This window comes from Salmo salar, chromosome ssa22 (assembly GCF_905237065.1).
Source record: "Salmo salar chromosome ssa22, Ssal_v3.1, whole genome shotgun sequence".
Taxonomy (NCBI): domain Eukaryota; kingdom Metazoa; phylum Chordata; class Actinopteri; order Salmoniformes; family Salmonidae; genus Salmo; species Salmo salar.
Genome location: NC_059463.1, coordinates 63,195,754 through 63,218,313, shown reverse-complemented (window position 1 = coordinate 63,218,313; position 22,560 = coordinate 63,195,754). Strand labels below are relative to the sequence as shown.

At 45.5% G+C, this 22,560-nt stretch overlaps 1 protein-coding gene across 2 annotated transcripts in view; it reads left to right on the top strand.

Moving 5' to 3' along the window:
* cfap92 (cilia and flagella associated protein 92 (putative)) overlaps nucleotides 1–21,520 on the top strand; it is a 66,339-nt gene extending 44,819 nt beyond the window's left edge. For both annotated transcript variants that reach the window (XM_045705627.1, XM_045705628.1), the window contains exons 17-22: nucleotides 3,784–3,894; nucleotides 7,562–7,774; nucleotides 12,481–12,637; nucleotides 13,876–14,102; nucleotides 17,847–18,025; nucleotides 21,144–21,520. In XM_045705627.1, the coding sequence (XP_045561583.1) occupies nucleotides 3,784–3,894; nucleotides 7,562–7,774; nucleotides 12,481–12,637; nucleotides 13,876–14,102; nucleotides 17,847–18,025; nucleotides 21,144–21,342 (1,086 nt within the window). In that variant the 3' untranslated portion in view covers nucleotides 21,343–21,520. The remainder of the gene's footprint in view (nucleotides 1–3,783; nucleotides 3,895–7,561; nucleotides 7,775–12,480; nucleotides 12,638–13,875; nucleotides 14,103–17,846; nucleotides 18,026–21,143) is intronic.
* The last annotated feature ends 1,040 nt before the right edge of the window (nucleotides 21,521–22,560 follow it).

The following is a 22,560-nucleotide window of genomic DNA, read 5'->3' as shown; positions in this document are numbered from 1 at the left end:
TGTGTGTGTGTGTGAGAGAGAGTGGTAGTTTAGAGAGTGTGTGTGTGTGTGTGTGAGAGAGGTAGTTTAGAGAGTGTGTGTGTGTGTGTGTGTGTGTGTGTGTGGTGTGTGTGTGTGTGTTGAGAGAGAGGTAGTTTAGAGTGTGTGTGTGTGTGTGTGTGTGTGTGTGTGTGTGTGTGTGTGTGTGTGTGTGAGAGAGTGGTAGTTTAGAGAGTGTGTGTGTGTGTGTGTGTGTGTGTGTGTGTGTGTGTGTAGAGAGTGGTAGTTTAGAGAGTGTGTGTGTGTGTGTGTGTGTGTGTGTGTGTGTGTGTGTGTGTGTGTGTGTGTGTGTAGAGAGTGGTAGTTTAGAGAGTATGTGAAGGAAAGAAAACGATCGTCAGAGGAGTTGGTACATCAGGATCTGAACCAGGCTAATTGATAGTGATTAAATAATAGCCTTGTCGTATGATCTGTTTGTGCTGCCTTGCTAAATGCTATGGACACAATTTGGTCTCAGAGCAAAACATATTATATTAAAAAAATTGTGCCACTCAATTTAGTATGATATGTTACTCTACGTTACATTGGCCTACCAATGCAATAGCAATCGTAAAATACTGTGCACTCGGAAAGTTCAGACCCCTTGACTTTTTCCACTATGCTAGCCTTAATATAAAATGGATAAAATCGTTTTCCCCCCCCTCATCAATCTACATACAATACCGCATAATGACAAAGCAAAAACTGTTAAAATAGAAAAAGTTAAAAGGAAATATCACATTTACATAAGTATTTAGACCCTTTACTTTGTTGTAGGACATTTGGCAGTGATTACAGCCTCGAGACTTCTTGGGTATGATTCTACAAGCTTGGCACATCTGTATTTGAGTAGTTTATCCAGTACTTCTTTGCAGATCCTCTCAAGCTCTGTCAGGTTGGATGGGGAGCCTCGCTGCACAGCTATTTTCAGGTCTCTCCGGAGATGTTCGATCAGGTCCAAGTCTGGGCTCCTGCGTTGTCTTGGCTGTGTGCTTAGGGGTCGTTGTCCAGTTAGAAGGTGAACCTTCGCTCCAGTCTGAGGTCCTGAGCTCTCTGGAGCAGGTATTTATCAAAGATCTCTCTGTACTTTGCTCCGTTCATCTTTACCTTGATCTCCACCGCAGAAAAACATCCCCACCTCATGATGCTACCACCACCATGCTTCACCGAAGGGATTGTGTCAGGTTTCCTCCAGACGTGACACTTGGCATTTCAGGCCAAATAGTTCAATCTTGGTTTTATCAGACAAGAGAATCTTGTTTCTCATGGTCTGAGAGTCTTTTAGGTGCCTTTTGGCAAACTCCAAGCAGGCGTGTGCCTATTCATGAGAAGTGGCTTCCGTCTGGCAACTCTGCCATAAAGGCCTGATTGGTGGAGTGCTGCAGAGATGGTTGTCCTTCTGGAAGGTTCTCCCATCTCCACAGAGTGAACTCTGGAGCTCTGTCAGAGTGACCATCGGGTTGTTGGTCACCTCCCTGACCAAGGCCCTTCTCCCCCTGATTGGTCAGTTTGGCCGGGCGGCCAGCTCTAGGAAGAGTCTTGGTGGTTCCAAACTTCTTCCATTTAAGAATGATGGAGGCCACTGTGTTCTTTGGGACCTTCAATGCTGCAGAAATTTTTGGTACCTTTCCCCAGATCTGTTCCTCGACACAATCCTGTCTCGGAGCTCTACGGACAATTCCTTCAACCTCATGGTTTGGTTTTTGCTCTGAGATGCATTGTCAACTGTGGGACCTTATATAGACAGGTGTGCCATTGCAAATCAAATCAAATTGTATTTGTCACATGCGCCGAATACAACAGATGTACATTGAAATGCTTACTTAGAAGCCCTCAACCAACAACGCCGTTTTAAGGAAATAAGTAGTTCAACCAGACAGCTCAACACGTCAATAATAAAATCACAAATACAAGAAACCAGAAAAAAGATAGGACTCGCGTTCTACTTAATACAAAGGAACTTCCATGCAACTGATCTCCACTAACACATTGTAACCAGTTGCTGAAGTGTCAGACAAAGGCAAAACACCCTCCAAAATGAAGGACTGGTCTGCCCCCATGTCTCACAGTATCTTCTCCGGCTGCTTACCAGCATCTCCGCTCTGCAGAGACACGAACCCATCTGAAAACAAAGGATTCATACATATCTGATCCAAAATCTTGTTAAGGAGATAGACCAGAGACTCAATGGGCTGGAGTGCTCCCACAAGAAGGCTTTTTATCTCAACGTAGGACACTGAGAGACAATTTTTTTCACGGCATTAATGACAAACTGGCGGATACGAAAAAACAGTTTTCTGCAGAGTCATTGACCAAACCCAAATTACTCAAGGGGGTGTCCCCTGTTCTGAAAGACACTCATGGGGGTGTCCCCTGTTCTGAAAGACACTCATGGGGGTGTCCCCTGTTCTGAAAGACACTCATGGGGGTGTCCCCTGTTCTGAAAGACACTCATGGGCGTGTCCCCTGTTCTGAAAGACACTCATGGGGGTGTCCCCTGTTCTGAAAGACACTCATGGGGGTGTCCCCTGTTCTGAAAGACACTCATGGGGGTGTCCCCTGTTCTGAAAGACACTCATGGGGGTGTCCCCTGTTCTGAAAGACACTCATGGGGGTGTCCCCTGTTCTGAAAGACACTCATGGGGGTGTCCCCTGTTCTGAAAGACACTCATGGGGGTGTCCCCTATTCTGAAAGACACTCATGGGGGTGTCCCCTGTTCTGAAAGACACTCATGGGGGTGTCCCCTGTTCTGAAAGACACTCATGGGGGTGTCCCCTATTCTGAAAGACACTCATGGGGGTGTCCCCTGTTCTGAAAGACACTCATGGGGGAACCACTGAATGTTGACTAGCAGCAACAACCGGAATCTAATGACACCCACTAAATTCCCCCAAGAACAGACAAACAAAAGTAAAACCCACATACAACTTAAAGACAGGAATCAAACCAAAAAGTGGAGCAAAGAGAAAACAGGGAAGATCAGATAAAGGATTACTTGTCTAGAAATCAAAATGGCGAGCGCCAACTAAAGGTGTTAACCCTCCACATCTCTCAAGAAAACTGGAGCACCTTCCAACTAACGAGGTGACAAACCAGCACAGGTGAAACACCTTCCAACTAACGAGATGACAAACCAGCACAGGTGAAACACGTTATGACTAACGAGATGACAAACCAGCACAGGTGAAACACCTTCCAACTAACGAGATGACAAATCAGCACAGGTGAAACACCTTCCAACTAACGAGATGACAAACCAGCACAGGTGAAACACCTTCCAACTAACGAGATGACAAACCAGCACAGGTGTAACACCTTCCAACTAACGAGATGACAAACCAGCACAGGTGTAACACCTTCCAACTAACGAGATGACAAACCAGCACAGGTGAAACACCTTCCATGACTAACGAGGTGACAAACCAGCACAGGTGTAACACGTTATGACTAACGAGGTGACGCCAATCGGTGCGCCCTACATGCTAACGTCCAACCTCAAAATATAAATGGAAAAACCAAAGCCTGTAACGCATACTAAATAGATTTTAGTAAGATGTAATACGTTTTGCTCTGAGACCAGATTAATGGACAACACAAACAAACATAGGACCAGGCTAAATAAATAAAGTTGCCTAGGGGCATTTCGCTACACCTGCTGAACGCATGTATGTGTCCAATAAAATGTGATTTGATGTTTTTTTTTTTAAACAAATTACCATTTCATTGCAGTAACTCTGATCCAACCCATCCATATGTATTCTCAGGCCAACATTGCAGAAGTGCAGCAGGCCAGTCTTCAGCTACAGAGGGCCAGACCTGCAGTACTGCTAGCTCCACTGGATGACAAAAGACACAGCATTCAGACCACGACGCAGGTATGGAGCAGGATGTGGTACCGGGTAGAAACATGCTACAGAGAGGTAACATTAGAGATGACATTACAGGTAACATTAGAGAGGTAACATTAGAGAGATAACATTGCAGGTAACATTAGAGAGGTAACATTAGAGATAACATTACAGGTAACATTAGAGAGTATGACATTAGAGATAACATTAGAGATAACATTACAGGTAACATTAGAGAGATGACATTACAGGATAACATTAGAGAGGTAACATTACAGGTAACATTAGAGAGATGACATTAGAGATAACATTACAGGTAACATTAGAGAGATGACATTAGAGATACCATTGCAGGTAACATGAGACAGCAGGCTAGAGAGATGCTACATGGGGAGATGACACAGGTAACATGACACAATATCATGTTCGCCTGCTGAATTAAAGGAACATTCACCCATTTTGATTGCTCAGAGATGCACAAAAAACAATATAACAATCTATTGATTCCCGGGGTAATTTGCTTTCATGTGTATCTGAGCTATTTGCCATTCAAGCATGTAGAAATACAGCCGGTGTGACGAGTTTTGCATCATATGATTAGTGATTAGTTTTGTTAGTGTTCAAGGTTACTCATCACAGGAATACGGTTCACTGAACTACCTTTGCTACATGGCCATGTGTATTCCTCTCCCCAGTGAGAGAAACCCTGAAGAAAGCATCAACCCAAAATGTGCTGGGTTTCATAACAAATAAGTATTTCTCAAATCTATACTGAACAAAGATATAAACGCAACCGGTAAAGTGTTGGTCCCATGTTTCATGAGCTGAAATAAAAGATCCCAGAATTGTTCCATAAGCACAAAAAGCTTATTTCATTAAGGTAGTCAGGGAGTCAGGAAGCAAGTGCAGTTAGTGAGTTTAATGACAAAGGACATTGAACGACACAAAACAAGAAAAGCGTCTAAATGTGGAAACATAAACACTATTGACTGGTGGGTGATAACAACAGTGTGCTATATAAAGGAGAAGTAATCAGGGTGGTGATGAAGTCCAGGTGTGGCTAATGAGGTGCAGGTGTGCATAATGAAGGTTGCCAGGTGTGCGTAAATATGGGTTGCCAGATAAACCAGTTACTGGAGCAGACCCTACGACATCTGGAGTTCAGGAGAGACCCAACGGCATAGGCGGGACTACCCTCAATGTCCAGGTGAGGCAGAGGGGTGTTGTGGGCGACGGCTTCAGCCAGGGGACCAGGAACCACCGGCCTGAGAGAAACGTGAAAAGAATGCGCGATCCGGTAGTTATTGGGAAGCTGGAATCGGTAAGTTACCTCATTGACCCTCCGGAGGACTTTGAATGGCCCCACAAACCGGGGGCTCAGCTTCGGGCAGAGCGGGAGGTTCCTGGTTGAGAGCCTCACTGCGGTGGCGGTCCGCCTGCTCCTTCTGGTGCCGGACAGTGCTTTGAAGCCTCACGTGGGCAACGTCCCAAACCTTCCCTGCGTGCCGGAACCACTCATCCACCACCGGCTGGTACCCCAGGATGCACTGGAAGGGAGACAACCCAGGGGAGGAGTGAAGAAGTGCGTTCTGGGTGTACTCTGCCCAGGGAAGAATCCGGGGCCACTCCCTCTGCCAATCCTGACAGTGACTCCTCAGGAACCTCCCCAGTTCCTGGTTGGTCCTTTCCACCTGCTCGTTGGACTGAAGCCGGTACCTGGACGTGAGGCTGACCGTGATCCCCAGCTTCTCCATGAAGGCTCTCCTTACCCGTGACTTCAATTGGGGACCACGTTGGAGATGATATCCTCCGAAAGGCCATAATGCTGGATGACATGCTGAAACAGTGTCTCAGGAACCTGGAGAGAGGGATAAAACTGCTAGATTTGGAGTATCTGTCCACAACAACCATAAGAGTGGTGAAACCATCAAACAGGAAGATCAGTGACAAAATCTATCGACAGATGGGTCCAAGGCCGCTGAGGCACGGGGAGGAAAATGATTTTTCTTGCTGGTGCGTTCCAGGGAGACTTGGTTTGGGCGGAGCAGGAGTTGACGTAGCGGGAGACGTCCTGCGCCAAGGTGGGCCACCAGTACTTAATGGAGATGGATTGAGTGGTGCAGGTGATACCTGGGTGTTCAGCGACAAGGGATGTTTGCACCCAGGTCAAAAGCCGATCCCTTACCTCAGTGGGAACGTAGGTGCACTCTGGAGGACAGGTAGCCGGTGCGGGTTCCCTCTCCAGAACCTGGTGGATGTCCGGGTTCAGCCGCCTTGCTGTCCGTATGTACTCCAAGTTCCGGTGGTCGGTGAGGATGAGAAACAGGTCCGTGGTGCCGGTGTCTCCACTCCTCTAATGCCAACTTCACCGCCAGGAGCTCCCGATCACCGACGTCATAGTTCCTCTCTGCGGGGGACAGTTCTTTTAGAGTAGTATGCACATGGATGCAGTTTTTGTTGATTACCTTGATGTTGTGACAGGACGGCTCCCATGCCCACTTCTGAGGCGTCCACCTCCACCACGAAGGGTAGCGTAGGATCTGGGTGTTTCAGCAACGGGGCGTATGGAAAAGCGTCTAAAGTACAAAACAAGAAAAGTACACACTGTATGGCGTTGTGTGGGCAAGCGATTTTCTGATGTCAGCGTTGTGAACCGAGTGCCCCATGGTGGCAGTGGGGTTATGGTATGAGCAGTCATAAGCTACGGACACAATTGCATTTTATCGATGGCAATTTGAATGCACAGAGATACCGTGACGAGATCCTGAGGCCAATTGTCATGCCATTCATTCGCCTCCATCAGCTCATGTTTCAGCATGATAATGCACGGACCCATGTCGCAAGGATCTGTACACAATTCCTGGAAGCTGAAAATGTCCCAGTTCTTCCATGTCCTGCATACTCACCAGACATGTCACCCATTGAGCATGTTTGGGATGCTCTGGATCGACGTGTATTCCAGTTCCCGCCAATATCCAGATACTTCGAACACCCATTGAAGAGGAGTGGGACAACATTCCACAGGCCACAATCAATCAATCTATTTTTTAAGGTATCTGTGACCAACTGATGCATATCTGTATTCCCAGTCATGTGAAATCCATAGATAAGGGACTAATGCATTTATTTCAATTGACTAATTTCCTTACATGAACTGTAACTCAGTAAAATCTTTAAATTGTTGCATGTTGCATGTCTATTTTTGTTCAGTGTAGAAAGGTAACTTACCACTCTACAAAAAAATAAAATATAAATAGGAGAAGAAAAGGTACAGGGAAAACAGTCACAGAGGATAGAAACACCATTATAATACCTAGACCACAGCCAGCTCCAGCCTCAGGCCCAGCCTCAGGCCCAGCCTCAGGCCCAGCCTCAGGCCTGGTCTCCTGGACAACATGGATGGGCATCTGCCTGCAGTTGATAAACCTCTGTCCTTCCTGAAGAGACTTCATGTCATGGATTACAAACGGCTGCAGAGAGACAACAAACAAACAAAATATAATACCTAGACCACATAAAATAGAAACAGTCCGTAGATTAGGACCTAATGAATGTATTTTAAAACACTGAATTCCTTATATGAACTGTAACTCAGTAAAAACTTTTAAATTGTTGCATGTTGTGTTTAAATTTTTGTTCATTGTACATCCATTATCATCCAAGAGGGGCTAAATATACTCGCTTCCTCTCCCAGTCTTTAGGGCCGAGGTGGACCTACAACCAGCAGTACCACAGCGCTGCAGTCGACCCCCAGGAGGTAGAGGCTGAGCGGAAAGCTAGGGAGACCCAGAGGAGGGCAGCCTGGAGGACCCATGATGGCTTCCTCTACCCAGGCTTCAGGAGTTCCATCGAGGCCAACGAGCACCCCAGGCACCCCGATGAGGCGCGCAGGGACGAGCTCAGGAAGGTGATATCATAGATAACCCAGGGGTTAGGGGTAAGAGGTCAGGTTACAGCAGGGTCATATTCATTAAGGCACATTCATTCACATTCACAACCCAGGTTTCAGCAGGCTTCACCATCACCAGTATGTTCTGCAACTGAAAACAAGACTTCTTATTCAATCAATCAAATTTATGTATAAAGCCCTTCTTACATCAGCTGATATCTCAAAGTGCTGTACAGAAACCCAGCCTAAAACCCCAAACAGCAAGCAATGCAGATGTAGAATCAAGGTGGCTAGGAAAAACTCCCTAGAATCAAATCAAAGTTTATTTGTCATGTGCGCTGAATTCAACAGGTGTAGACCTTAGAGTGAAATGCTTACTTACAGGCTCTAACCAATAGTGCAAAAAAGGTATTAGGTGAACAATAGGTAAGTAAAGAAATAAAACAACAGTATAAAGACAGGCTATATACAGTAGCGAGGCTACAAAAGTAGAGAGGCTACATACAGACACCGGTTAGTCAGGCTGATTGAGGTAGTATGTACATGTAGATATGGTTAAAGTGACTATGCATATATGATGAACAGAGAGTAGCAGTAGCGTAAAAGAGAGGTTGGTGGGTGGGACACAATGCAGACAGCCCGGTTAGCCAATGTGCGGGAGCACTGGTTGGTCGGCCCAATTGAGGTATTATGGACATGAATGTATAGTTAAAGTGACTATGCACATATGATAAACAGAGAGTAGCAGCAGCGTAAAAGAGGGGTTGGGGGGCAGACAATGCCAATAGTCCGGGTAGACATTTGATTACCTGTTCAGGAGTCTTATGGTTGGGGGTAAAAACTGTTGAGAAGCCTTTTTGTCCTAGACTTGGGACTCCGGTACTGCTTGCCATGTGGTAGTAGAGAGAACAGTCTATGACTGGGGTGGCTGCGGTCTTTGACAATTTTTAGGGCCTTCCTCTGACACCACCTGGTGTAGAGGTCCTGGATGGCAGGGAACTTAGCCCCAGTGATGTACTGGGCCGTACGCACTACCCTCTGTAGTCAGAGGCCGAGCAATTGCCGTACCAGGCAGTGATGCAACCAGTCAGGATGCTCTCGATGTTGCAATTGTAGAACCTTTTGAGGATCTGGGGACCCATGCCAAATCATTTTAGTTTCCTGAGGGGGAATAGGCTTTGTTATGCCCTCTTCACGACTGTCTTGGTGTGTTTGGACCATTCTAGTTTGTTGTTCATGTGGACACCAAGGAACTTGAAGCTCTCAACCTGCTCCACTACAGCCCCGTCGATGAGAATGAGGGGCGTGCTCGGTCCTCCTTTTCCTGTAGTCCACAATCATCTCCTTAGTCTTGGTTATGTTGAGGGAGAGGTTGTTATTCAGGCACCAAATAGAGAGAAAAAGGGAGAGAATTAGAGAGAGCATATTTAAATTCACACAGGACATCGGATAAGACAGGAGAAATACTCCAGATGTAACAGACTGACCCTAGCCCCCCGACACATAAACTACTGCAGCATAAATACTGGAGGCTGAGACAGGAGGGGTCAGGAGACACTGTGGCCCCGTCCGACGTTACCCCCGGACAGGGCCAAACAGGCAGGATATAACCCCACCCACTTTACCAAAGCACAGCCCACACACCACTGGAAGGATACTTCAACCACCAACTTACCATCCTGAGACAAGGCCGAGTATAGCCCACGAAGATCTCCCCCACGGCACGAACCCAAGGGGGAGCGCCAACCCGGACAGGAAGATCATGTCAGTGACTCAATCCACTCAAGTGATGCACCCCTCCTAGGGACGGCATGGAAGAGCACCAGTAAGCCAGTGACTCAGCCCCTGTAAAAGGGTTAGAGGCAGAGAATCCCAGTGGAAAGAGGGGAACCGGCAAGGCAGAGACAGCAAGGGCGGTTCGTTGCTCCAGCCTTTCCGTTCACCTTAACACTCCTGGGCCAGACTACACTCAATCATAGGACCGACTGAAGAGATGAGTCTTCAGTAAAGACTTAAAGGTTGAGACTGAGTCTGCGTCTCTCACATGGGTAGTCAGACTATTCCATAAAAATGGAGCTCTAAAGGAGAAAGCCCTGCCTCCAGCCGTTTGCTTAGAAATTCTAGGAACAATTAGGAGGCCTGCGTCTTGTGACCGTAGCGTACGTGTAGGTATGTACGGCAGGACCAAATCGGAAAGATAGGTAGGAGCAAGCCCATGTAATGCTTTGTAGGTTAGCAGTAAAACCGTGAAATCAGCCCTTGCCTTAACAGGAAGCCAGTGTAGGGAGGCTAGCACTGGAGTAATATGATCAATTTTTTTGGTTCTAGTCAGGATTCTAGCAGCCGTATTTAGCACTAACTGAAGTTTATTTAATGCTTTATCCGGGTAGCCGGAAAGTAGAGCATTGCAGTAGTCCAACCTAGAAGTAACAAAGGCATGGATTAATTTTTCTGCGTCATTTTTGGACAAAAAGTTTGGAAAAAAGCTGTCCTTGAAACAGTCTTGATATGTTCTTCAAAAGAGAGATCAGGGTCCAGAGTAACGCCGAGGTCCTTCACAGTTTTATTTGAGACGACTGTACAACCATCCAGATTAATTGTCAGATTCAACAGAAGATCTCTTTGTTTCTTGGGACCTAGAACAAGCATCTCTGTTTTGTCCGAGTTTAAAAGTAGAAAGTTTGCAGCCATCCACTTCCTTATGTCTGAGACACAGGCTTCTAGCGAGGGCAATTTTGGGGCTTCACCACGTTTCATTGAAATGTACAGCTGTGTGTCATCCGCATAGCAGTGAAATTTAACATTATGTTTTCGAATGACATCACCAAGAGGTAAAATATATAATGAAAACAATATATACTGCTCAAAAAAATAAAGGGAACACTTAAACAACACATCCTAGATCTGAATGAAAGAAATAATCTTATTAAATACTTTTTTCTTTACATAGTTGAATGTGCTGACAACAAAATCACACAAAAATAATCAATGGAAATCCAATTTATCAACCCATGGAGGTCTGGATTTGGAGTCACACTCAAAATTAAAGTGGAAAACCACACTACAGGCTGATCCAACTTTGATGTAATGTCCTTAAAACAAGTCAAATTGAGGCTCAGTAGTGTGTGTGGCCTCCACGTGCCTGTATGACCTCCCTACAACGCCTGGGCATGCTCCTGATGAGGTGGCGGATGGTCTCCTGAGGGATCTCCTCCCAGACCTGGACTAAAGCATCCGCCAACTCCTCGACAGTCTGTGGTGCAACGTGGTGTTGGTGGATGGAGCGAGACGTGAAGTCCCAGATGTGCTCAATTGGATTCAGGTCTGGGGAACGGGCGGGCCAGTCCATAGCATCAATGCCTTCCTCTTGCAGGAACTGCTGACACACTCCAGCCACATGAGGTCTAGCATTGTCTTGCATTAGGAGAAACCCAGGGCCAACCGCACCAGCATATGGTCTCACAAGGGGTCTGAGGATCTCATCTCGGTACCTAATGGCAGTCAGGCTACCTCTGGCGAGCACATGGAGGGCTGTGCGGCCCCCCAAAGAAATGCCACCCCACACCATGACTGACCCACCGCCAAACCGGTCATGCTGGAGGATGTTGCAGGCAGCAGAACGTTCTCCACGGCGTCTCCAGACTCTGTCACGTCTGTCACATGCTCAGTGTGAACCTGCTTTCATCTGTGAAGAGCACAGGGCGCCAGTGGCGAATTTGCCAATCTTGGTGTTCTCTGGCAAATGCCAAACGTCCTGCACGGTGTTGGGCTGTAAGCACAACCCCCACCTGTGGACGTCGGGCCCTCATACCACCCTCATGGAGTCTGTTTCTGACTGTTTGAGCAGACACATGCACATTTGTGGCCTGCTGGAGGTCATTTTGCAGGGCTCTGGCAGTGCTCCTCCTGCTCCTCCTTGCACAAAGGCGGAGGTAGCGGTCCTGCTGCTGGGTTGTTGCCCTCCTACGGCCTCCTCCACATCTCCTGATGTACTGGCCTGTCTCCTGGTAGCGCCTCCATGCTCTGGACACTACGCTGACAGACACAGCAAACCTTCTTGCCACAGCTCGCATTGATGTGCCATCCTGGATGAGCTGCACTACCTGAGCCACTTGTGTGGGTTGTAGACTCCGTCTCATGCTACCACTAGAGTGAAAGCACCGCCAGCATTCAAAAGTGACCAAAACATCAGCCAGGAAGCATAGGAACTGAGAAGTGGTCTGTGGTCCCCACCTGCAGAACCACTCCTTTATTGGGGGTGTCTTGCTAATTGCCTATAATTTCCACCTGTTGTCTATTCCATTTGCACAACAGCATGTGACATTTATTGTCAATCAGTGTTGCTTCCTAAGTGGACAGTTTGATTTCACAGAAGTGTGATTGACTTGGAGTTACATTGTGTTGTTTAAGTGTTCCCTTTATTTTTTTGAGCAGTATATATAAAAAGCAAAACATGGAAAATGAAACTATGACTTTTAACTAAATAACTGTTATCTTCACTATTACATCAGTACTACTACTACAGGCATCTTAAATTATGGTTAGTGATGTATATCTCTATAGGGTTAGTGATGTATATCTCTGTAGGGTTATGGTTAGTGATGTATATCTCTATAGGGTTATGGTTAGTGATGTATATCTCTATAGGGTTAGGGTTATGGTTAGTGATGTATTTAAAACAGCTATGTGTGGCATCTTAATGTGTAATGTCTCTACCTCCATAGCCTTGGAGAGAGAATGTGCTCCATGGCAACACCCTGAGACCCACACTGCCTCAGAGAGACATCCGACCGTGGCTACATCGCTACGACGACATGGAGCTCTACATCAGACCTCCACCAGTCTTCAGTCCTGTCCCCCCTGTTACTATACACCTGGCAGGTAACACACCTTCAGCCCTGTTACTATACACCTACCAGGTACCAGACCCCCACCCTGTCTCTATAGTTACTATACACCTACCAGGTACCAGACCCCCACCCTGTCTCTATAGTTACTATACACCTACCAGGTACCAGACCCCCACCCTGTCTCTATAGTTACTATACACCTACCAGGTACCAGACCCCCACCCTGTCTCTATAGTTACTATACACCTACCAGGTACCAGACCCCCACCCTGTCTCTATAGTTACTATACACCTACCAGGTACCAGCCCAGCGTTCAGTAGGATACAGCGTTCAGTAGGTTACAGCGTTCAGTATGGCCCAGCATTTAGTAGGATACAGTGTTCAGTAGGATACAGTGTTCAGTAGAATACAGCGTTCAGTATGGCCCAGCATTTAGTAGGATACAGTGTTCAGTAGGTTACAGTGTTCAGTATGGCCCAGCATTTAGTAGGATACAGTGTTCAGTAGGTTACAGTGTTCAGTATGGCCCAGCATTTAGTAGGATACAGTGTTCAGTAGGATACAGCGTTCAGTAGGTTACAGCGTTCAGTATGGCCCAGCATTTAGTAGGATACAGTGTTCAGTAGGATACAGCGTTCAGTATGGCCCAGCATTTAATAGGATACAGCATTCAGTAGGATACAGCATTCAGTAGGATACAGCATTCAGTAGAATACAGCGTTCAGTATGGCCCAGCATTTAATAGGATACAGCATTCAGTAGGATACAGCATTCAGTAGAATACAGCGTTCAGTATGGCCCAGTGTTTAGTAGGATACAGTGTTCAGTAGGTTACCGTGTTCAGTAGGATACAGTGTTTAGTAGAACAGAGTTCAGTAGGTCGCAGTGTTCAGTAGGATACAGCGTTCAGTAGGTCAGTGTTCAGTAAGATGCAGCGTTCAGTAGGTTACAGTATAGCCCAGTGTTCAGTAGGATACAGCATTTAGTAGAATACAGCGTTCAATAGGATACAGCATTCAGTAGGTTACAGTGTTCAGTAGTATTCAGTGTTCAGTAGGTTACAGTGTTCAGTATGGCCCAGATTTTAGTAGGTTACAGTGTTCAGTAGAGCACGGCATTCAGTAGGGCACGGCGTTCAGTAGGGCACGGCGTTCAGTAGGGCACGGCGTTCAGTAGGGCACGGCGTTCAGCAGGGCACGGCGTTCAGTAGGGCACGGCGTTGTGAAACATTCATTATAATATGCTCCTACCTGTGTTCCCTCCCCCAGGAGAGAGTCTGCAGAGGGAGCAGCTGCAGGGAGCCCAGTCTCAGTACTACCGCTGGCTGAGGAAGGTGCTGCCTGACGCAGGACGTACTCCGGCGCCAGACTGCAGCCTCGTGCGAGTCCCACAGTTCAGCTGCCACATGGGCGGGGCCGACCCAGGGAAGCTGCATGATATACTGAAGGATCGACCAATGAAATACTCCCTCAGGAAACCCGGCCTCACCCTCAAGGTAGGGAACTGGAGCAGGGACAGGAAATGTACCTGTTCAGGAGGACACAGCTTCAGGAAACACTCCTGCCCCTATTTAATAGACAATCACAGAAAACGACATCATGTTGTTCCCCTGAAATACAGTAAGTGTTCTAGAGTACAGTAAGTGTTCTAGAGTACAGTAAGTGTTCTAGAGTACAGTAAGTGTTCTAGAGTACAGTAAGTGTTCTAGAGTACAGTAAGTGTTCTCTTGCTCCTTGAGCCAGAGATGTGTGATGGGAACATTAGCCTAGTTGGAATAGTAGCTGAAGTCTGGACACTGACTGTAGGCTTCAATTGTAGCCTATTATAGAATTATCTCCTGAACAGTGAACTGTTTCTTGCGGTAAAATGTTAATTTTGTCTCGCGAACAGAAGTGGAGAAATATGATTTCTTTCTTTCAGCATCTTGAGAGAATACTGTAAGAATGCATGTTTAGAGACCTGTTGTGTAGCCTAAACATGCAATTTCTTTCAGCGAAATAAAACCTGACATTTTTATACCACATAATGTGCATCCAAGATGAACTGATATACTACCAGAATGTTGGATTTTTTTTTTTACTTCCTTATTAAAACCGGTCCAATTGATGTCATTTGGACATTTTGCACAAAAAAATCTCCCCGTTCTCTAAGTGTCCTCGCTCCGCTAGAGAAGCAGAAATGAAAGACAAAACTTGACCAATGTCAACTACACTGAACAAAAATAAAAATGCAACATGTAAAGTGTTGGTCTCATGTTTCATGAGCAGGAAAAAAATCTCTGAAATGTTCCATACGCACAAAAGCTTATTTCTCTCAAATGTTGTGCACAAATTTGTTTACATCCCTGTTAGGGAGCATTTCTCCTTTGCCAAGATAATCCATCCACCTGACAGGTGTGGCATATCAAGAAGATGATTAAACAGAATGATCATTACACAGGTGCACCTTGTGATGGGAACAATAGAAGGCCACTCTAAAATGTGTAGTTTTGTCACACAACACAATGCCACAGCTAGGATATGCATATAATGGGAGATTTGGATAGAGAACACTCTAAAGTTTCTAAAACTGTTGAAATTATGTCTGTGAGTATAACAGAACTTATTTGGCAGGCGAAACCCCGAGGACAAACCATCCAGGATTTAGTTTTTTTTGAGGTGACAGTGTTTTCAATGGGTTTTCTATGGCACTTGCTTGCAGTTCCTATCGCTTCCACTGGATGTCAACAGGCTTTAGAAATTGGTTGATGTTTTTCTTTTGAGTAATGAGGGTCGAGTCTAGTGTACTGTTGTGGTTGGGGCGCGCGACCTGAAAGCTCGCTCCACTTTGTTTTCGTCCTGTATTGAACACAGTTTATCCCGTCTTAAATTTTATCGATTAATTATGTTAAAAAATACCTAAAGTTATATTAGGAAAGTTGTTTGGATCAAGATTACAGGTAATTTATTCAATATTTTGTAGTCATGTTGCGCGAGTTGGAACCGGTGTTTGTCTGAATCAAACGCGCCAAATAAATGGACATTTTGAAGATATAATGACGGAATTAATCGAACAAAAGGACCATTTGGGATGTTTCTGGGACATATTGGAGTGCCAACAGAAGAAGATCTTCAAAGGTAAGGCATGAATTATATCGTTATTTCTGAGTTTTGTGTCGCGCCTGGAGGGTTGAATTATGATTCTCATGAGTTTGTTTGATGGGGCGCTGTCCTCAGATAATTGCATGGTTTGCTTTCGCCGTAAAGCCTTTTTGAAATCTGACACGGTGGCTAGATTAACAAGAAGTCAGGCTTTAATTTGGTGTGTTGCACTTGTGAATGTATGAAAGTTAAATATTTGTGATACATTTTTTTTAATTTCGCGCTCTGCAGTTTCACCGGATGTTGTCAAATCGATCCCGTTAACAGGATTTGATCCATAAGAAGTTGACTAACAGAATTTGAATAATTTGTCCCTGAACAAAGGGGGAGTGTCAAAATCAAAAGTAACAGTCAGTATCTGGTGTGGCCACCAGCTGCATTAAGTACTGCAGTGCATCTCCTCCTCATGGACTGCACCAGATTTGCCAGTTCTTGCTGTGAGATGTTACCTCACTCTTCCACCAAAGCACCTGCAAGTTCCCGGACATTTCTGGGGGGGAATGGCCCTAGCCCTCACCCTCCGATCCAACAGGTCCCAGACGTCCTCAATGGGATTGAGATCCAGGCTCTTCGCTGGCCATGGCAGAACACTGACATTCCTGTCTTGCAGGAAATCACGCACAGAACGAGCAGTATGGCTGGTGGCATTGTCATGCTGGAGGGTCATGTCAGGATGAGCCTGCAGGACGGGTACCACATGAGGGAGGAGGATGTCTTCCCTGTAACGCACAGCGTTGTGATTGTCTGCAATGACAACAGGCTCAGTTCGATGATGCTGTGACACACCGCCCCAGACCATGATGGACCCTCCACCTCCAAATCGATCCCGTTCCAGAGTACAGGCCTCGGTGTAACGCTCATTCCTTCGATGATAAACGCGAATCCGACCATCACCCCTGGTGAGACAAAACCGCGACTCGTCAGTGAAGAGCACTTTTTGCCAGTCCTGTCTGGTCCAGCGATGGTGGGTTTGTGCCCATAGGCGACGTTGTTGCCGGTGATGTCTGGTGAGGACCTGCCTTACAACAGGCCTACAAGCCCTCAGTCCAGCCTCTCTCAGCCTATTGCAGACAGTCTGAGCACTGATGGAGGGATTGTGCATTCCTGGTGTAACTCGGGCAGTTGTTGTTGCCATCCTGTACCTGTCCCGCAGGTGTGATGTTCAGATGTACCGATCCTGTGCAGGTGTTGTTACACGTGGTCTGCCACTGCGAGGACGATCAGCTGTCCGTCCTGTCTCCCTGTAGCGCTGTCTTAGGCGTCTCACAGTACGGACATTATTGCCCTGGCCACATCTGCAGTCCTCATGCCTCCTTGCAGCATGCCTAAGGCACGTTCATGCAGATGAGCAGGGACCCTGGGCATCTTTATTTTGGTGTTTTTCAGAGTCAGTAGAAAGGCCTCTTTAGTGTCCTAAGTTTTCATAACTGTGACCTTAATTGCCTACCGTCTGTAAGCTGTTAGTGTCTTAACGACCGTTCCACAGGTGCATGTTCATTAATTGTTTATGGTCCATTGAACAAGCATGGGAAACAGTGTTTAAACCATTTACAATGAAGATCTGTGAAGTTATTTGGATTTTTACAAATTATCTTTGAAAGACAGGGTCCTGAAAAAGGCTGTTTCTTTTTTTGCTGAGTTTATGTGCTGTATTCTATACTACTGTATTTTAGTCGATGCCACTTCGACATTGCTCGTACTAATATTTATATCTTTCTTAATTCCGTTATTTTACTTTTTATATTTATGTGTATTGTTGTGAATTGTTAGATATTACTGCACTGTTGGAGCTAGGAACAGAAGCATTTCGCTACATCTGCAGTAACATCTGATAAATATGTGTATGTGACTAATAACATTAGATTTGATTTATTTAGTATTCAACAGCATTAAGTAATGACAGAAGAGAAGCATCCACAAACCTTCTGAATGTCGGAAATTCTAAGCAGAAAACGATCAAACTTAGTACATTTTTTTTTTTACCCAATTGAAAAATCCTTCTACCAACTCTGGTGTTTGTATGGTAATGGTTGTGTGTGTGTACTTACTGTATGATAATGTGTGTGTGTGTGTGTGTGTGTGTGTGTGTTGTATCACAGCCCATGCCAGTACTGTCAGTACTGCAACAACCCCAGCAGGTCTCCAGGTCAGGCCGTATGGTGGTGGTGAGAGAGGAGAGCTCTTCCTTCGCCCCGGGACCGTTCCCGGACCACAGTCTGAGCTGGGATAACAACACTATCCCCCGACAACCCTCACACTACAACAAGTACCACTTTACGTAAGTTACCATGACTACCCTCACTACAACAAGCGACACTTCACATACATTACCACGACAACCCTCACACTACAACAAGTACCACTTTATGTATGTTACCTAATGCTAACACTTCCTCCCTAGCCTTAGGTAACATACATACAGTGATACTTGTTGTAGTGTTAGCAGGGTTTGGTGTTATGCTAACACTACAACAAGTACCACTTTATGTATGTTACCTAATGGTAACACTTCCTCCCTAGCCTAACCCCTAACCCTGCTAACACTACAACAAGTATCACTTTATGTATGTTACCATGAGGACACTCAGTTAACCAATTAACACTTCACGTACACTGTATTTCCCTTTGTTGGCTATGCGTCTTTTAACCCCCCGCAGAAATCGAATTAGCATAATAAAAAACATTTTTGTTGCATTGAATGCGTCTCAATGCATTGCATCCACACATGTAACTCTTCCACGTCTGTGGTGAAAGCTAGCCGAGCTATAGCGGTGTTTGTTAGACCGTGAGACATCCCAAAGATCGGTCTTCTCATGAAAACGACTGTAGCATCCAAATGATTTGGCCTACAAACTACTGGAAAGAGGAGACTCACCAACACAATGGTGTTCTCCGTTTTGCCCTACAAGCGTCTTGGCACTCATCTGCAGTCAGTACAAACGATCTGCCAACTTCTGTCTGTAGTGATTGAACAGTTTGGGCTACACACTAACATGACCCCTCTGTGGAAAGGTGAGTCTTTTCAAAAACATGTCAGTTGTTTTGTTCTAGGATTCCCACAATCCTCAGAAGACTTGTCTGAAGGTCTCCTGGTACCAGTTGAAAAATGTATGGAAGTATATATGGAGACTTTTTAGTGATAAAAAATAAGATTTTAGTTTGGACTATTTGTTGTTCTATGTAGTGAATCTGTTATTCAATGTGTTTCTATGGGCTAATAGCAGTAATCTGTTATTCAATGTGTTTCTATGGGCTAATAGCAGTAATCTGTTATTCAATGTGTTTCTATGGGCTAATAGCAGTAATCTGTTATTCAATGTGTTTCTATGGGCTAATAGCAGTAATCTGTTATTCAATGTGTTTCTATGGGCTAATAGCAGTAATCTGTTATTCAATGTGTTTCTATGGGCTAATAGCAGTAATCTGTTATTCAATGCATTTATATGGGCTTATAGCAGGTAGCCTAGTGGTTAGAACGTTGGGCCAGTAACCAAAAGGTTGCTGGATCGATTCCCCGAGCTGACAAGGAAAAAATCTGTCGTTCTGCCCCTGTGCAAGGCAGTTAACCCACTGTTCCTCGGGCCCTGAACAAGGCAGTTAACCCACTGTTCCCCGGGCCCTGAACAAGGCAGTTAACCCACTGTTCCCCTCCACAAGTGTTCCTCGGGCCCTGAACAAGGCAGTTAACCCACTGTTCCCCGGCACAACCGCCTCCCGGGCCGAAGCGTTAACCACTGTTCCCCGGGCGCCGAAGACGTGGATGTGGATTAAAAGGCAGCCCCCCGCACAAATTTCAGTTGAAGGCATTCAGTTGTACAACTGACTAGGTTCCCCCTTTCCCAGTAAGGCCAAATTACATATTTCATCCACATTTTTCTTTATACATTTTCTGGGATAATTCAGGGATCTTAACATTAAAAATCTAATCGCTAAATGATCCTGACCTCCTTAAAACAATTCCATATAGCTAGTAGAACCCTCCTCCCACTGCTTTTACAGGTCGGCAAAATCAGAAATTACCATAAAAATGTCAAGCGGATCGGATTGAATCTCACCTAATAACCCTAACCCAAACCTAACCCTAACCCAAACCTAACCCTAACCCAAACCTAACCCTAACCCTTACCTAACCCTAACACCCCTAACCCTAACCCAAACCTAACCCTAACCCTTACCTAACCCTAACACCCCTGACCCTAACCCTAATACTCCCTAACCCTAACACTCCTGACCCTAACCCTAATACTCCTGACCCTAACCCTAACACTCCTGACCCTAACCCTAATACTCCTGACCCTTAACCCTAACACTCCTGACCCTAACCCTAATACTCCCTAACCCTAACACTCCTGACTAACCCTTACCTAACCCTGATACTCCTGACTCTAACCCTTACCTAACACTCCTGACTCTAACCCTTACCTAACACTCCTGACTCTAAACCTTACCTAACACTCCTGACTCTAACCCTTACCTAACACTCCTGACCCTAACCCTTACCTAACACTCCTGACCCTAACCCTTACCTAACACTCCTGACTCTAACCCTTACCTAACACTCCTGACTCTCACCCTTACCTAACACTCCTGACTCTAACCCTTACCTAACCCTAACACTCCTGACCCTAACCCTTACCTAACACTCCTGACTCTAACCCTTACCTAACCCTAACACTCCTGACCCTAACCCTTACCTAACCCTAACACTCCTGACCCTAACCCTTACCTAACCCTAACACTCCTGACCCTAACCCTTACCTAACCCTAACACTCCTGACTCTAACCCTTACCTAACCCTAACACTCCTGACTCTAACCCTTACCTAACACTCCTGACTCTAACCCTTACCTAACACTCCTGACTCTAACCCTTACCTAACACTCCTGACTCTAACCCTTACCTAACACTCCTGACTCTAACCCTTACCTAACACTCCTGACTCTAACCCTTACCTAACACTCATGACTCTAAACCTTACCTAACCCTAACACTCCTGACCCTAACCCTTACCTAACACTCCTGACCCTAACCCTTACTTAACCCTAACACTCCTGACCCTAACCCTTACCTAACACTCCTGACCCTAACCCTTACCTAACACTCCTGACTCTAACCCTTACTTAACCCTAACACTCCTGACTCTAACCCTTACCTAACCCTAACACTCCTGACTCTGCAAGTACCAGTTCATGTATGTTACCTCACAACCTTTATTACCATACACACTAACATTAGTCATAACTTAATAGATACTAATCTATATCACTGTCTTGTAGTTTTATTTAGTAACAGGAAATGTTAGTGAAAAATCAATAGGGGCCTTAGCTGAGAGCTATATGTGCCACAGATCTGTTTTAAAAGACCATGAAACATAAGTGTGATGTCACTTCCTGAAGGGAGTTTGTGAGGCAGAGGTCGTTCCAGTACAAGAGGTCAGCTCCACCCCTAACAGACAAAGAGAGGCGTATCCACGTCTTCCAGAAACACCCAGCGCCCTATGACACCAGACAAACCACTGGAACCAGCCAATCACAGCCAACCCAGAGCATCGTAGAGACTCGGACCTATAGGGATGTCACCCTGCACATCAACTGAGGAAAAAAACCCTTGGTTTGAGTCCCAAATGGCACCCTATACAGTGCACTACTTTGGCCAAACGTTGGTACTGTATAGGGAATCGGGTGCTATTTGAGATGTAACCTCAGACTGAAACAACACTATTGCACTATGGATGACAAATCAACACTTTAATGTAATAAATGGGCAAACACCACTGTTCATTTCATGCTTTCTACACCTGCATTGCTTGCTGTTTGGGGGTTTTAGGCTGGGATTCTGTACAGCACTTTGAGACATCAGCTGACGTAAGAAGGGCTACATAAATACATTTGATTTGAAATTTGATTTGATTACAACCTCTTCAGTACCGTCAGTAGAATCAGCGGTACTAAAAGAAGAGCAGCATCCCAAATGGCACCCTATTTCCTATGTAGTGCACTACTTCTGATCTGGTAAACTATTATAGGAAATAGGGTGCCATGGGACCCAGGTAAGGTCATTGTAGTCACGTGTGTGAGTGTTATTATAAATGGTATATACAGTATTAAATGAACATCCCTAGGCGATTTTCATGATGTTCTCATCTTGGTTCTCAGGAGAATCTGGAACCAATTGAGAGCTTCATTACATACAAACATCCACTACGTTCATTCATCTAATAAAACAAGAGTTTTTTCTGGATCAAAAAGGGTCTTAGGCGGCACGCCCAGAAAAAAAAAAACCCTGCTCTCTGAATATGTTGAGTAACTGACACAAAGCGTATGAAATGTCAGTAATTAAAATAGCTTGTATAATATGGTAATATGGCATGTGACGATGTGGCTGACTGACTGGTGGGATTTCTGCAACACATGCAACTCTGCTGTAGTGATGATGAGCTGTAAAACTCTACTGGCTGTAAACAATTAGCCTCCCATGTTTTCTGTTCTACCCACTCTTCTGCAGCAGAGTCATCCAGGAGTTGTTCTTGAAGAACGCGCTGGTGCAAAACGTGTTAGGGAGCAGCACCTAGAACAATAGAACAGAACACACCCGTAGAACAACAGAACACACCCGTAGAACAACAGAACACACCCGTAGAACAACAGAACACACCCGTAGAACAACAGAATACACCCGTAGAACAACAGAACACACCCGTAGAACAACAGAACACACCCGTAGAACAACAGAACACACCCGTAGAACAACAGAACACACCCGTAGAACAACAGAATACACCCGTAGAACAACAGAACACACCCGTAGAACAAC